The following is a 17,168-nucleotide window of genomic DNA, read 5'->3' on the forward strand; positions in this document are numbered from 1 at the left end:
AGTAACCAATAAAAATATGTTTTACAATCTACCCGCCACTGTGGCTGGTATACAAGGCAAAGTCACCCGCCACTTTGAAAAAGTACCAGCCATTGGCTGGTGGCCGGTGCTAATTTCCCACCCTGCGTGCAAGTATCATAAACATTTGTTGATCACAGAACTTGTTTTTGGCGATAATCCAAATATGGGAAAATCCAATTGGGTTTTTCTCGAGGGAACCAGTGTGATGCGAACTGCCGGTTGGCCTACCAAGTGACGTCATTCCCGCACCACCCTATTCAGTTTGTTTTTGCTCCGCCAAAAAAAGCTCCAAACAAGGTCATAAAGTCACTCCATGTCTCCAAGAAACATGGTGTTTCGTTCCTGATTAATGACTCAATGACCCCATAACGAGTGTACAACCGATGTATGCTCGACAGCTAGAGAATACCCATAATGCACTGTGAGAGTCGCGCGCTGAATGAACTCCCGTGTCTCGCCAGGAGCTGAACCAATCATCCAGCCATTTTCCGAACCGCGCTGGACCAGCCTAATATCATACAGGTATAAATTCCTTTAAAATTGATTATTAAATTGTTTAATACATGCTAGTTTCCATGGCAGAGTTTCAAATTATTATTATTAAACAGCAAACACAAACTATGCACAAGCGGCAGAATTCCAGTGTCCAAATTCACTCCTTCAAGTGGACTATAGGCTATTAGTGGACCAATGATGATTTGATTGATTGGGAACCGCCCTATAGTGTCTTATTACTATTCTGATTGAACTTATTCATTCATTTCTGGCATTAAGACAATAATTGTATAAATAATCTTCATCTAGCCTATAGCTGTTTTGTTGTTGTTGCTCAAATTGTTATTTATATCAGGGGTTTTTTAATATACAACTAAAAGAGCACTTCCTTCCTGATTGATACTGTACTATTAGAGGCTATATGACCTCTATTCTAAACTTTGACTATGTTCATCTGTCTAGAGACCTCAGCGCATAATCTGCTTATTGTGCAGTTTGTGCAACTCCAATGAAGTTCTAGTTGATGTCATTTGTAGAGTAGGTACGGTAGGGCCCTAACAATGACTTAAACACATTCACAAAATCAAAATTAGGTCAGTGTGCGGTGAGAAATGTTGTCGAAATTGTCATTTCTGACACATTCCTCCAGGAATGTAAAGTCAGAGGAAAATATAACATACGCTGGAAACACTGATGCAGGTCCTCAGAGCAGAGCAAACTGTCGTGAGCTTCCCAAGCATCGGCCAGTTGCCCTGAGGTAAACGCAGTTCTCGACGCTCTGAACGTTGCAGCTTCATTAGACATGTCATATCTCGAACTAACCCTGGAATAGGACGCATTAGAGGCGGATGCGGGGACAGGCGAGACGATACACATGGAAAACACTGGCCAGAGGTGAACGCTTCAGATGAATAAAACAAAAGCGACTTTACTCTTTCTGTTTGCTCTTCGAGAGAGCAAACACAAGGCGTAAACCTATACAAATGTGTATAACTGAAAGGCATTTGAATTTATCAAACACTTGTGCCATATAATTCACAGACAATTTAACAGGAGTTTTTCATCCTCAACTTTTCCAGTAAGGTTCCAATACCCAATCGATATGTATAATATACTGCCTCATTTAAATGTAACAATTAATTTGTATAATTATGTATAATGTATTGTTGTTGGAAAACTAGACATAATTTAATTTTATATTTAATTTTATATGGACCCCAGGAAGACTTGCAACTATTTTATGGGATCTAATGGGGAGAGATTTCCGAAAGTTATTTATGCGTGACGGTTCACACTCATCATGTGGTGTTTATTTACTGGGAGTTTGAGAAACGTAAAGGGCTCTAGAAGCCCCAGATAGCTGTAATAATAACTTTCAAATAATGAAGCATCTCAGTGCAGAAAATGATTTCCCCTTTAGAACAGATAGATCATATAAACCTACAGAGAATCAATTCTTTTTTAAGAGAAGTTGCACCAGTTTAGTGTAAGTTATTACCTTAGTAAAGTTGGCCAGGACATATGATAAGTATATTCATTTCAGCACAAACTGTTAGTTTGATTTCTCAAATATGATTTCTCAGAATGCTTTTATTTCATGAGCACAAACAACTGAATAGAAAATGTTTTTTTTAAATATATATATCCTGATCACATGGTTTGCCAACTTCAGCGGTGCAATATTTGCACAAGATTAGGTGGTATTACAGTTATTCCATACTGTCTCTCTCATGCGCACACACACAGTTCATGTAAAGAGTGTAACGCCATGTGAAGATCGCTCCATGTCATGCCTCCTAGAGGATTTTCTTGTTTTGTCTGTAAAAATGATGGTAAGATGGTTAAATGATTTAGGTAAATATACTATTTAGGACCGATAGTATGCAAATTGGGAAGCAGCATGTGTGAATGAACGGTGTAGTTTCATCTGATACACAAACTCACACAAGTGATGCTTAAGTGTTTTCAGCGTCTGTCATTTCAATATACGAGGACATGAACAGAACACATGAACTTCATCTCCAGAACGGCTTTGAGAGTCACTTCACAGGCTTTTCACCGTTTCATTTGAGAAAAACTACCATCAAATACACACTGAAACTGAAAATAAAACAAAGATCTTCACGACAAACCGTCAAAATAAAAGTTCGGTTTAACTTCAAGAAATTATGACAGAAATATATCACTACTGTATACTAAAATGTATTTCTCAAAGCAATAATAATAATAGTTTTAATTCTAAGTAACATCATACAACCAAGATATTTGTCCAGTTTTAAGTTCTGTTGTGCAGCATCTTATTTGACAAAAAATAAAAACGCAAAAATGTTTTGTTGTAAATTACCTTTCATATTTAATTGTCAAAATTAAATGGAAAACAGAATTTAGGGGGGAATAAAATGGATTTCATGGGGCCCTACATTTAAAAGTAGTTATTCTGTGGAGTTTAATTGTGAACAAACAAGATTACATTCATTCTCAAGATCTAACAAATATGTGGAAAGCATTTCCTTCCCCATGAATGGTAAATGAATATCGTGATAAATATCGATATCGTATGATATGGAAAAAATATAGTGATAAAGACACTTTCAAACATTGTAGTGATTTCCTTGATATATTTATTTAATTAGAATAGGTATAACTCAATATTTTAACTAATTGAAAATGCTAAATAATCGACCAAACGCCTTTTCATTAATTGGTGAAATAATTAATGATTAGTCGATTAATAGTTTTAATAATCATTAGATTAATCGATTATAATCATTTGTTGCAGCCCCTTTATATGGTAGTTCGGTTCATTCGGCGCGGGTTTGTCGAGAATGTTAGCCTGGGAAAACCCAGACAACTTCCGGCAAATTTAGATTTGCTCTGAAAGTTAGTCTGGCAAAGAGCTCATTCAAGCCCATTTCCAATCCGTCGAAATCGAGGCACCAATCAGAAACGTTGGGGCGGGCTTTACACGATGACGACAGCGCTGGGATTTTGAAGCAGATTTTGTAGCCTACATTACAAAGATGGATGCCGCCGTCGAACATCACTCGTTCCAATCAGCTATCGCGTCTGTTTTAAGCGATTTGAACGTTTCCTTTTTGTTAAAAACCGAGCAAAGAACAACACTCGGAGATGTTTCTCCGCCGCTCTGCATACGTCATCTCCTTCATCGCTCTGATTGGTTTTAGGTCTATCTGAGACGTCCGTTGGTGACGCCCCTCTGGAAATGATTTGTCTATGACGCTTTGCCAGACCATAACTCAGTTACAACTGAGAATGGTCTGGTTTTAACCAGGCTACGAGAATGTGGTTCTGAGTCCTGAAACGTGCAGGTGTCAGTTCGGTAAAGAATGCGGTCAAGTGCTGCACTTCTAGTCATGAGCATCTGCTCTAGCTAACTCTTGTTTTGTGAAACATGACAGGGGATTAGGGATGAACATAAACAGTGAGACGCATACACACATTGCAGGCAAATTTACGTATTTTCGTAATCGGTGACTTTGATTACGAAAATACGTCAATTTGTGTGGAATGACGTGTCGGAACGGCCCTAACAACAGCATTCTGTGTGTGTGTGTGTGTGTGTGTTACTACCATTTGTAGTTTGCTTTTGGGACCTGATACCGCGATTGGACCTGAAAACTGGAAAATATTTTTTTTTGCACACGTCCCCATTTCATACAAGAAGCGCATTCAACGAGGACGTGGTAGCGAACAACAATACCCGCTTGTCACAGCGCTTGAAAATAACCTGCATCTGAGGCTATCACTAAATATTTGTATCTTATACTTTAGATGGAAACTTCTTGATTCTGTAATACAGTGCCCCTGTAGTCAATCATTTTTCCCTTAAAACTTATCTTTGATCACCAAAATTACATATTTAAATGTTTTTTCCTTGAAAAAAAAATGTCTTCATGCCTAAAAATAGCTTGAATGTAACTCTACACCCTTGCCTCATTTAGTATTCGCAGTTGAATATGAATATGCAAAATAGCCCCGCCTCCACTCACTCGCACCAGCTCAGAGATCCACTGGTTGACGATCGCAAGCTGACCTGATTGGTTACAAGGTAGTTTGTGACGTCAGAAACCTGGTCGATTTCAAACCATGTTTTTGAGACTGTCTTTGGTTCGCAGAAAATACGCAGGAATGATGTTGACTTAAAGCATATTAAAATCACCACACAGACACATAAACAACATTAACAACTTGGTTATCACCACGGGGACTTAAAAAAATATGAATAAAAGGAAGTAAACACTGTAACCAACAGGGCACTCAGTAATTACACTAATTCTACATACAGCACACGGTGAACATGACATGAATATGACAGTGGCCGAATGGATAATGCGCATTGAAATCAAGGGTTTAAACTAAGTGTGGATCGTGAGCCTCCAGAGAAGCTGAACTCTCTTGTCTGCATTCAATTCACACAGACCAACCGTCACACACAGCACACGCATTCATGCAGGATACACACACTTCAGAACATCTCACAACTGGATTCAACTAAGTCTGCAAGGTTTGTGAATGTTTATTAGATATTCAAAAACTTGTTTTTTACATGTTATAAATGCATATTTGCTGAATGTTGACAGTAAATGAGAAAGTATTATAGTGTTTTCCCTGTTATTACTGATAATATAATATGCTCAGGCGTTCTCAGCGTCGTCAAAATAGAAGTCCCGCTTCAGACACATCGGCCAAACAGAATCCCTATCAGCCTGATACTGAGATTTGAACATTTTCAAATATCGGTCAACATATCGGCCTTGGCGATATATCGGTTGACTACTATAAAAAAAATGTATTCAAATAAGTTTAGAGTCAAACTGCCTTGCATTGTGTAGGCAATTGAGCAACGCAACTTAGCTATGCGCCACTTAGCACTATGAAAATGATTATAACGTGGCATGTCTATTCCACAGGTAGGGATGGGACGATTACCGGTTTCACTATAAACCACGATAAAATGTGCTGACGGTTAGTAATATTGTTCAAAATTTAATTATCATTAAAACCGTGTTTGATTATCGCGATTTTAATAACTCGATAAATCCTGTCCAGCCAGCAACAGTCTGACGCAGGCACAGCTGGCAATGATGTTTTGTTTTTTATTCGAGAAGGAATGGCGGAAGGCAGTGACCGCTCAGGAGATTTGTCAGCCTTTTAAGAGGACCAAATCTGAGGTGTGGTCATATTTTGGCTTTTTACAAAAGTCTTGAGGGAAACTTAACCGAGGATGGTCACCCTGTCTGCAGAACATGCACATAATAAGTCGCTGCAATAGAAACACTTCAAATCTGCCGAGTCGTCTTGTGTGACCATCACCCACTGTTACAGCGAACGCAAGGAAAGTTAACTTAGACCTCAATTCCAAAACTACGTCTGGGAAATAATTGGGCACAAAATATAGTTTTGAGATAAAATCTCTCTTTTTTATCTCTTTCAAATATACGTGAAGCTTCCGCGAAGAAAAGTTCGCAGCAAGTGGCTTTGAGCCAAAGACGAACGTGAAAGTCCAAACAAGAGTATTAAGAGTGACATTTAATGTATAGTAATGTATATTCATTATAGCCTACTCATTACCCCGATTTTTTTAACACATAATTACGGGGACATATTGAATTGAGATTAATATTTTAAATCTCACCCGTTTATAAATCCATTTTGTACAGAGTCCAGACAAGATGATCACAACAATATTATCAAACTCTGCATTGAAAATGAAATAATTTGTTTGTTTACAATCAAAAACGGAGACGCAAGACGGCAAGTTGTATTTGAATGAAACAAGCGCTTCCGTTGTGATACATGGATGTGTTGCGTTGCTATTGACAACGGTCATTATAAAGAAGGAAATGCCACAGAATAGAATCTTGCTTTAAAAATTGCATAGAGCTGCTTGTTTTATTTGTTGTTTGCTGATTTTTCAAATAATAAAACTTGTTGAAATGTTTTCAGTGTAAGCATCAATCTTTATTTGAACACTTTAATCTCGTTTTAACAAAACCGTGATAATATTGATAATCACGATAATTTTGGTCACTATAATCGTGATGTTAAATTTTCATACCGTCCCATTCCTATCCACAGGTTAACACAAAATAATCCCTTTTAGCCTAATAGTGAAATTGAAGAAAGAAATTGCATGTTGTGTCACAGTAAATGTAACCTTAAGCTCTTAAAGTGACAGTAGCCTAATAAACCTGCTGCTGTCTGTCATGTTCATCAAAGAGCAAAAGACAGAGAAAATCACTTGCGGCTTTTGACTGAATAACTTTTGTAACTTTAATTGCAAGCATTAATAGTATGAAGACTATCAAGTGTTATTTTACATTTGATTACTTTATTTAATTACTTTAGTATTTCATACCTGAATACTACTGTTAGACCTACCTGAAAAATTTAAAGCCACATTTATTTCATTTGTCTATTTATTCTATTGTATTTATTTGTGCTATCATTTGCAATTTCTTTATTTCGTATTTTATTACTGATGTTTACTTATGTCTTTTTTTGTAAATTTCGTTCAAAGTTTCAAATAAAGCCTCCCTGTGCTGTGTGAAAGCAATTCCAACAAAATTACCCAAATGATCAAAAAATGATGAGATCATAATAAAAATATCCATATGGCAGCATAAATGGCAGCTTTCCCCGTGGAATCAAAATGGAATATTGACATTTTTCAAGGTATTAAAGTCAGAAATTCCAGTATCGTGACAACACTACCTTACAGTGCTTTGTAGCTGAATTCTTCATTTATTAAAATGTTTCAGATTAAGTGAAAGAGGTGGTTTTCATGTTAAATAGCACTACAACATGTCCACAACATGGGGTATAGGATAAAACCATTCAAATACCTATATTCTAAAACAATAATTACCACCAAAACAAACACATTTCTAGTATATAACTGTATAGGCTTCTTGTAGCTCCACTGAATGAACTGATGAAATGCATACCTGAATGCAATGCAAGTTGCTATAAGCATAAATATAGCCGATGGTGTGGTAACAGCTCTTTCGTGTCACAGCTGTTATTTTATTGGAGATTTTACTACGGCTGGGCGATTTTTCAGATTAATTTGAATTTAATGTTTTGCCTTTTATTATTTTTAAATTGAGAAATTGCAGTTTTGAATAAATGTTAGCAAATGTTACAATTAGAAATGTTGACAACACGGCAATGATGACTAAAAAAGCAAAGTTATTAGACACGAGTTGAACGAGTTGAGCGCCGTTTCATGGTTGAGACGCTAAAAGACACGAGTGCAACAGCCAAACATGCAAACAGTGGAAAAGCAGCACAATTTAATGCCAAAACCTGTAAAGAACTACTGTATGTTTAATATTTCATGTTTGTATGATGGTGACAGGCTGAAAGGTGCTGTTATTTTGTTTTTACAAATTTGCTGTTAATAATAATAGCCTATTACTGGTGTTATACTTTTAGTCATTTTGAATGGCCTTGACTTTTTGAATTGACCTCTAAAACTCAATGTTTAGGCTACTTTTTGGCTGAGAAATATTCAGTATTTTTCATATTTTATATTATTTCTGACTATATAGGATACGTTTTAGATAAGTTTGTACAATATTTGCCTTCATATTTCATGAATATTTTCTGCAAAGATATTTAACAAAGGCATTTGTTTTACATTTACACCATGTTGTTTACTTCAGGTGTGGCGCACTTATTGGAATAGAACTTTTTTTAACCAGAAGGTTTATAAAGAGAATGAATCACTTGAATCACATTTTTAAGTTGACGAAACAAAACTATCTGTTATAAAAACAAACACTTGTAATTGATCAACCGAAAAGGGTTATGAATGGCTGCAGTCATGTATAAATATGCATTATATACACACACACATATAATTTATAGCTGTCTAATTCATTCAATACATTACTGTGAAATCCTGTGACCTGTATTTACTACAGTGGTTGTCAAAGCCTGTGAGACTTAAGACTACACAGAAAGAGTACATTATGAAGTGTCATTGATGTCACTTAATAACTGAAGCTCTCAGTGAGAATGCTCCTAATGCAAGGCAAGATTTAATACTATAACTCACACACAATCTGTGTGTCTGAGTATGCAACGTCAACTCACAGGAGTCAGGAGAGCTCAAATTCCTTAAGAAATAGATGCTCAGATGTCAGAAATCATTTTACAAATTGCACATTTCATGACGGGTAAACGCAGAGGGTTAGTTTATTGAAAAATCTGAGCATGGAATATGGGTGGTGTGGCCTAGTGGTTAAAGACCCTGCTGGTTACCAAAGGTTGTAGGTTCAACCCTGAAAACTTAAGCATGAACTATTACTTTCCCTCCTTTAACAAGAAACTGAAGCTGGTGGTTCCGGGGCCAGTGGTCCAGCAATGACTGTGTTTGTACTCCACATTGAAACGGCTAACTTTGAAATAGCAAGTATTAATACAGTTTATCGTATTATTATCGTAATTCATGAGGAAAAAAACGTGAATCAAGGTAGCTACAATCAGTAAGACTCTAGAAAAAATATTCAAATTTAAATCCAGCATCGCTTACCAAGTCTGACTTGTGATTACAGGCTGGCGCGTGCATTGCAATGTCATAAAGCATGATTACGCTGTTTTGCATATTTAATGCGCATTATTGAACTGTACTGTATGCATGCATGCATTTCAAGATTTATATTAGATTGTGCCTACCCTAGTAACAATTACGCAAACAAACTCCTTATTAAAAGCAATAACAGAGTTCCAATAAATCTGATAACTCACCAGCAGACAGTCTGTGTTGATCTCCGATTTGGGATCCTTCAGCATAGCATCGATCTTCTCGAAGCGAGCTGTCAAACTTTCTCCAGCAGACATATTCATAACTGATCCGATTCAGACGTATGAAAGAGATGTGAGTGTACTGGCTAAGGTTAGCAAATTAACTCGCCAACTTCCTCTGCCCTCACAAAGCAAGCACTAGTTTGATCAAAGCAGCGTTTTGTGTCTTACAGTCTTATTATCGCTCTCGTTGAAACGTGTACAACACGGAGAGATGACGAAAAGCCACATTTTCAAAAACAAAACAACGACAAGACAAGGTGTCGGATTAGTCCATGACAACTTGGCAAACACAAAAGCAGCAGCAGCAACAGATTATAGTGCGCTAAGCTAATTTAGCTTCAGGAGATATGTGGGGAACAAGCTCTTTTAAAACAGACGAACAGATCATATCCGCGCAAAAAAGAAGAAGGGATAAAATAAACGTTGCAGAGTTAGCATGCGGCCACATGAAATGAAGTTTCTCCAGGCCTCTGTCCATAAATGCCTGCCAGGCCAAACGAGTCTGACAGCTGCAAAGTGAGAAGTGGCGAAAAAAACTTCGCCTTACAAATTTCGATCAGTTAAAACAAGATCCTGGTTAAAACGATTCTTTACGGTTCTTCTGCAATAAACATCTCCCGAGTCCGCACGCCGGCTTCTACTTTTCCAAAATAGTATGTAATCCGCTGTGCTGTAACTGTAAGGATAGTTCAAGCTTTAATCGATGTTATTATTCAAAAAAAAAAAAAAACTGGGTGCCCGATTTTCTCCCACTGCCTGACCAACATGTCCGCCTTCCTGTTGAAACACCCCGGAGAGTCAACTTCGAAACCTCTCCGACTGCGCATGCGCAGAAGCTCTCTCGCTCTCTCTCTCTCTCATTCTCTCTCACACGCACACACTCACACACGAGTACAATGGCGGGTAGTGTGTGGTAGTAGTATCCGCTTGCAGAACGGCAGAGCCATCAGTTTCAGGACAGCAGCTCCAGGCCAGTCTCTACAAAAGCTACAGTTTAAATATGGTCATTTTTCAATTCGTACATGCATAATTAATTTATAATGAGCTTTTAAAAAAAATAGTAATCATGTTTAATGTTAATGGTTACAAACATAATTCGTTGCTCACATTGCATGAACTAGAATATACAATTTTGTATTAAAAATAAATGTTTAAACTATAACTAAGATTAACAACTACATAAACATTAACGTTTTGACATTAATTTTAACCAGTGTATAGTTAATGTAACCTATTGTAAAGTGTTTCTCATTTGACTTCTGATTGGCTGTTGGCCTGGTGTTATATAGACCACAAAAAAAAATATATATATATATATATATATATATATATATATATATATATATATATATATATATATATATATATATATATATATACATATATAAAGCCTGAAATTCAAGCTTTAATAGTTAGAAAGACATGCATAGATTCAGTATTTTAAAGTCCCCCTGTACTCAATAATTTGATCCCCTAAAAACTCATATTTGGTCACCAAAATTACATATTTAAACATGTTTACCTGGAAAAAAATTTAATCATGCCTTCCGTGAATATGAAAATTATCCCGCCTCCACTCACTCCCACCCCACTAGCTCCTGATGGGTTTGTGACGTCAGAAAAAACAGTGATTTCAAACATTTTTGAGAAGATGCTGCATCTCAATTCGCCTAAAAGTGTGTACTCTTTTTGTGAAGTAAAAGTAGATACTTTTGTGTAGCAGAAGAGTAGACAAGCTTTGGGACATCTATCACGTCATACAATTGCGTCTTTAACGGTTGCTCTGTTGCTTAGTTACACACATCCTGTCATGTAAACTGACCTGTCAATCATCTTGTCAAAAAAAATCCTCCACATTTAATTTCATTTCCTATTGTATCGAAGAGAAATGCAGAAGCACGTTGATCTGCAGTCTTTCATGCAGAAACTCTCCTCATATTAATGCATAATGATGCATTTAAAAAAGTTAACGGCCAAACGGATCTTTATTTAAAAGTATTGTTATTGCAGATGAAATTTAACACGGATAACATTAAATAAATACTTTTGTATCAGGTTAAACTTCGATTAGTCACTTAAATCTTTATCTAAACCTCTCACTGTCGGTGGCTCATAACCGCCATGTTTTGTAGTTTTTTAATACTTTTTACTCGTGTTTGTAGTTCCTCCTTCAAAGTGATATGGGTTGTGGGCAATATTAGCCGTTATGAGCACGGATCCACACTTTGAAAATCCACCGGAAATAGTAGACCATCCGTGGACTTCTGGCATACTCTTTTCAACATACTATGCTTTGGGACACACACTTATTCTAATCTCACATACTATTTAGGATGGATAGTATGGACATTGAGATGCAGGATATCTTTGGTTCACTGCAGCTTCATGGAGAAAATACTCAGCAATGGTGTTGACTTATGAATTTGCAAATGGTTTGTCTTAAAGCGTATTAAAAACACCACATAAACAAGATTAAAAACTTGATTTTCACCACAGGGGGACTTTAAATAGACAAACACTTACAGGGGTCATGACATGAGAAATTAAATTTCCTTTGATCTTTTGACATATAAGAGGTCTTTATTAAAACATCCTGCAAGTTTCAGAGCTTAAAATGTTCCCCACATTATAAACAAAGTATTTATTTAACAAAGCTCAAAAATGGTTTGTTTAGAATATATATTATGGGATCTGTGATGTCACAGGGGAAAATACATTTGCGTAAGACTGCCTTTAGAACCAGACATCAACGAAAAGTCTAGTTATACATCATACTGCATACATTATTGCACCATATGCCCCACCCACTGGGATTCCTTCGCTTAATGGCTACAACCAGTCTACAAAATCAAATAGAGCCCATTATAATCACTGACGCTGTCTAGACCGGATACAGTATACAGATGCAAACAGAACCCATTATAATCACTGACGCTGTCTACACTAGATACAGTATACAGATGCAAACAGGGCCCATTATAATCACTAACGCTGACTACACTGGATACAGTATACAGATGCAAACAGAACCCATTATAATCACTGACACTGTCTACACTGGATTCAGTATACAGATACAAACAGAACCCATTATAATCACTGATGCTGTCTACACTGGATACAGTATACAGATGCAAACAGAACCCATTATAATCACTGACGCTGTCTACACTGGATACAGTATACAGATGCAAACAGAACCCATTATAATCACTGACGCTGACTACACTGGATTCAGTATACAGATGCAAACAGAACCCATTATAATCACTGACGCTGTCTACACTGGATACAGTATACAGATGCAAACAGAACCCATTATAATCACTGACGCTGTCTACACTGGATACAGTATACAGATGCAAACAGAACCCATTATAATCACTGACACTGTCTACACTGGATTCAGTATACAGATACAAACAGAACCCATTATAATCACTGACGCTGACTACACTGGATACAGTATACAGATGCAAACAGAACCCATTATAATCACTGACGCTGACTACACTGGATTCAGTATACAGATGCAAACAGAACCCATTATAATCACTGACGCTGTCTACACTGGATACAGTATACAGATGCAAACAGAACCCATTATAATCACTGACGCTGTCTACACTGGATACAGTATACAGATGCAAACAGAACCCATTATAATCACTGACACTGTCTACACTGGATTCAGTATACAGATACAAACAGAACCCATTATAATCACTGATGCTGTCTACACTGGATACAGTGTACAGATGCAAACAGAACCCATTATAATCACTGACGCTGTCTACACTGGATACAGTATACAGATACAAACAGAACCCATTATAATCACTGACACTGTCTACACTGGATTCAGTATACAGATACAAACAGAACCCATTATAATCACTGACACTGTCTACACTGGATTCAGTATACAGATACAAACAAAACCCATTATAATCACTGATGCTGTCTACACTGGATACAGTATACAGATGCAAACAGAACCCATTATAATCACTGACGCTGTCTACACTGGATACAGTATACAGATGCAAACAGAACCCATTATAATCACTAACGCTGACTACACTGGATACAGTATACAGATGCAAACAGAACCCATTATAATCACTGACGCTGTCTACACTGGATACAGTATACAGATGCAAACAGAACCCATTATAATCACTAACGCTGACTACACTGGATACAGTATACAGATGCAAACAGAACCCATTATAATCACTGACGCTGTCTACACTGGATACAGTATACAGATGCAAACAGAACCCATTATAATCACTGACGCTGTCTACACTGGATACAGTATACAGATGCAAACAGAACCCATTATAATCACTGACACTGTACACTGGATACAGTATACAGATGCAAACAGAACCCATTATAATCACTGATGCTGTCTACACTGGATACAGTATACAGATGCAAAAAGAACCCATTATAATCACTGATGCTGACTACACTGGATACAGTATACAGATACAAACAGAACCCATTATAATCACTGACGCTGTCTACACTGGATACAGTATACAGATGCAAACAGAACCCATTATAATCACTGACGCTGTCTACACTGGATTCAGTATACAGATGCAAACAGAACCCATTATAATCACTGACGCTGACTACACTGGATACTAGGGGTGGAACGGTACACAGAAGTTACGGTTCGGTTCATACCTCGGTTAAGACGTCACGGTTCGGTATGATTTCGGTACAATGGAGTGAAAAGCAAAACAAAAATGCAGAAGGCATTTTTATAAATGTCTTAAGCCTTGTATTTTTAAAATAAGTTTTATTAATAAAGCCATAGAACCAGTTTATTTGTTGTGCACTGACAATAATAAAAAGATGAAAAGACCTTGAGATATGTTTGGTAATTGTACCTGAATGAATTTAAAATTAATTTACTATTTCAGATCAATATATTTGTTTTCCTTCATTTTAGTTAACCCTAACTTTATTCTCATCTGAATTATAAATAGTTGATTTCCGTATAAAATAATACTACCATACAAAACTTTTGTTAACAGTTGTAGGTTACAGTTCGACAAGAGTTTAGAGTGTGACAAAAGCACAATGTAGTGTTTTATTGCGAGTGTACACAAATATAAGTAACAATTTGCAGTTTTAATGATGTCCTGTATAAAAAAAATGACGGAGTATGTTTTTATGTTTCCACTGTTCGATCGCATGAGAGATTATTATCTCTCTCGCACGCGCACGCGCGCGCACACACACACACTGTTCGATCGCGCGATTCGCGCCCGCGCCTCTCTCTCTCGCACACGCGCGCGCACACACACACACACACACACACATACATACTGTTAATCGCCCCTCTCTCTCTCTCTCTCTCTCTCTCTCTCTCTCTCTCTCTCTCTCTCTCTCTCTCTCTCTCTCTCTCTCTCTCTCTCTCTCTCTCTCTCTCTCTCTCTCTCTCTCTCTCTCTCTCTCTCTCTCTCTCACACACACACACACTCCAGCACTGCAATCTTGATCACAGTCTTGATCGCAGCCTGCGTTCACAGTCACACCAAAAGCGAATAAAGCGAAATTTATCGCTATTTAAGAGTTTTTTTTTGTACCGTGTATTCTCCGTGCAAATTCGTGCACCGAACCGTGACGCCCGTACCGTTTCGGTTCGATACGAATACATGTACCGTTCCACCCCTACTGGATACAGTATGCAGATGCAAACAAAACCCATTATAATCACTGATGCTGTCTACACTGGATACAGTATACAGATGCCCGCTAAATTTGTGACATGCTCCACATGCTTGAGTCTGCTGACAACAGGATAAATGGAAGAGTAAAATAATGCTTGCTTTGATGCATAGCTTACAAAAACTCTCTAGCAGCCAACTGTATTAGATCTGACAGCTACCTTGCTGTGATTGTGACTTATTGAGACTTATATCCGAGTAAAATGGCTTCTCGAACATGAAAAAATGTAGGGCAGGATTTGATTTTGTCCATCGAGAATTGATTTGACAGTTGTTGTTTGCTATTGTTTGTTACTGTTGACTTCTTTTCATCACGGGATATGGATTTTATGTTTATAACTGAAACTTGTGTTGTGAAAATTGTGATGAACTCGGCCCTCTTGCTGAAGCGGCACCTGATGACTGTAATTTGGTCAGTTGTCATCGGGTGGTGGTGGGGGTTAGCTTAAATTTTTAAGAACAGTTTTAAGTGTCGTTTATTATCAGTGGACAATTTTAGCAGTTTTGAAGTTCAAGTACTTAAGATAAGTACAGAGAATGCCCTTCTCTGTGCTTTGATTTATTGACCTCCCTATTATAATAAGATGTTTCTGCAGGAATTTTCTGAGTTTTTATCTTCTCTGGTACCTTATTATGACAAACTATTAATTCTAGGTGATTTTAATATACATGTGTGTTGTCCCTCTCGTCCTTTGGTAAATTAATTTCTTCAAATTATTGACTCTTTTAATCTCAGTTTGTCTGTCACAGAGTCTACGCATAAACAAGGCCATAGTCTTGATTCGGTCATTTCAGGAGGTCTCACTGTCAGTAATATAGAGATTGATAAACCAGTATTGTTTAACACTGTACTTAATATTTCAAAGGTTAATGTCAAGTCCGGTGATTGTCCAATCCGGTCTGTTAATTCTGTTACATCTAAACAGTTCGAAGATGCTTTTGTTAGGGATGTTTTTGATGCTTCATTCTCAGAGATGTCTGTTGATGATCAAATTTATTATTTTAACACTCTGTGTGGCAATGTTTTGGACTCAGTTGCTCCATTTAAAATGAAGAAACCTAAATTAAGGACGTAACCTAGGCTTAAGCACTATGTTAAGGCTGCTAGGGAAATCTTTTTTGCTAACTTGATAGCAAAGCATGCTCACAGCCCAAAGACTCTGTTTAGAACAATAAATAATGTATGTACTTAATCCCAATTTGCTCTCATTTCCTGATGCTACACCTACAATCTGTGATACATTTTTGAAGTTTTTTGTTGATAAAATTAATACTATTCGTTCTTGTATCCCCAAGTTTGATTTGAACTCATCTGTTAATGACCCATGTTCGGCCTGCTTAACTGAGTTTGAGCCTATTTCTTCTTTTTTTTCTTGTAGAGCTGTTTCATAATATGAAGCTTTCCTCTTGCTCCTTGGATGTGGTGCCTCCTCGTCTACTTAGAGAAGTGTTAGGTGTAGTTGAACCTTTTGTTTGAACTATTATAAATAGCAGCCTATCTCAAGACACTGTTCCATCAATCCTGAAACACGCAGTAGTGAATCCACTCCGCAAAAAGGCCAGTTCAGATCCCTATATTTTAGATAACTATCGCCCAATTTCAAAATTAACATTTTTATCAAAAGTAATGGAAAAGGCTGTCTTCCATCAATTGACTGTATTTTTTAAGTGAGAATAACTTAGTTTGAGTCTGGTTTCAGACAACATCACAGTACAGAGTCAGCTTTGAAGGTGTTGAATGATCTTTTGTTGGCTGTGGATTCGGGTAACTGTGCAATTTTGTTCCTTTTGGACCTCAGTGCAGTTTTTGATACCATGCATTGACCATGCTATCTTGCTTGAAACAGTTGAGTAACTGCATAGGTATTCAAGGTACTGCATTGAGTTGGTTTAAATCCTATCTTTCTGATAGAACATTTTCTGTGGAGGTTGGGAATTTTTCTTCCTCTTCTGTACCATTAACTTGTGGTGTACCTTAGGGGTCTATTTTGGGCCCGCTGTTGTTTTCGTTGTATTTGCTCCCTTTAAAGTCCCACTCCGATCATATTTTGAGCTATTTTTAAACAT

The 17,168-nt window shown here is 37.2% G+C and overlaps 1 protein-coding gene across 1 annotated transcript in view; it reads right to left on the reverse strand.

The window, feature by feature from the left end:
* Nucleotides 1-10,146, reverse strand: part of rock1 (Rho-associated, coiled-coil containing protein kinase 1) — a 97,307-nt gene extending 87,161 nt beyond the window's left edge. Inside the window, exon 1 of the mRNA XM_056265245.1 lies at nt 9,292-10,146. Coding sequence (XP_056121220.1) covers nt 9,292-9,390 — 99 coding nt within the window. The 5' untranslated portion in view covers nt 9,391-10,146. The remainder of the gene's footprint in view (nt 1-9,291) is intronic.
* Nucleotides 10,147-17,168: the final 7,022 nt, after the last annotated feature.

Source organism: Rhinichthys klamathensis, unplaced genomic scaffold (genome assembly GCF_029890125.1).
Source record: "Rhinichthys klamathensis goyatoka isolate OS25496 unplaced genomic scaffold, OSU_Roscu_1.1 h1tg000011l_1, whole genome shotgun sequence".
Lineage (NCBI taxonomy): Eukaryota > Metazoa > Chordata > Actinopteri > Cypriniformes > Leuciscidae > Rhinichthys > Rhinichthys klamathensis.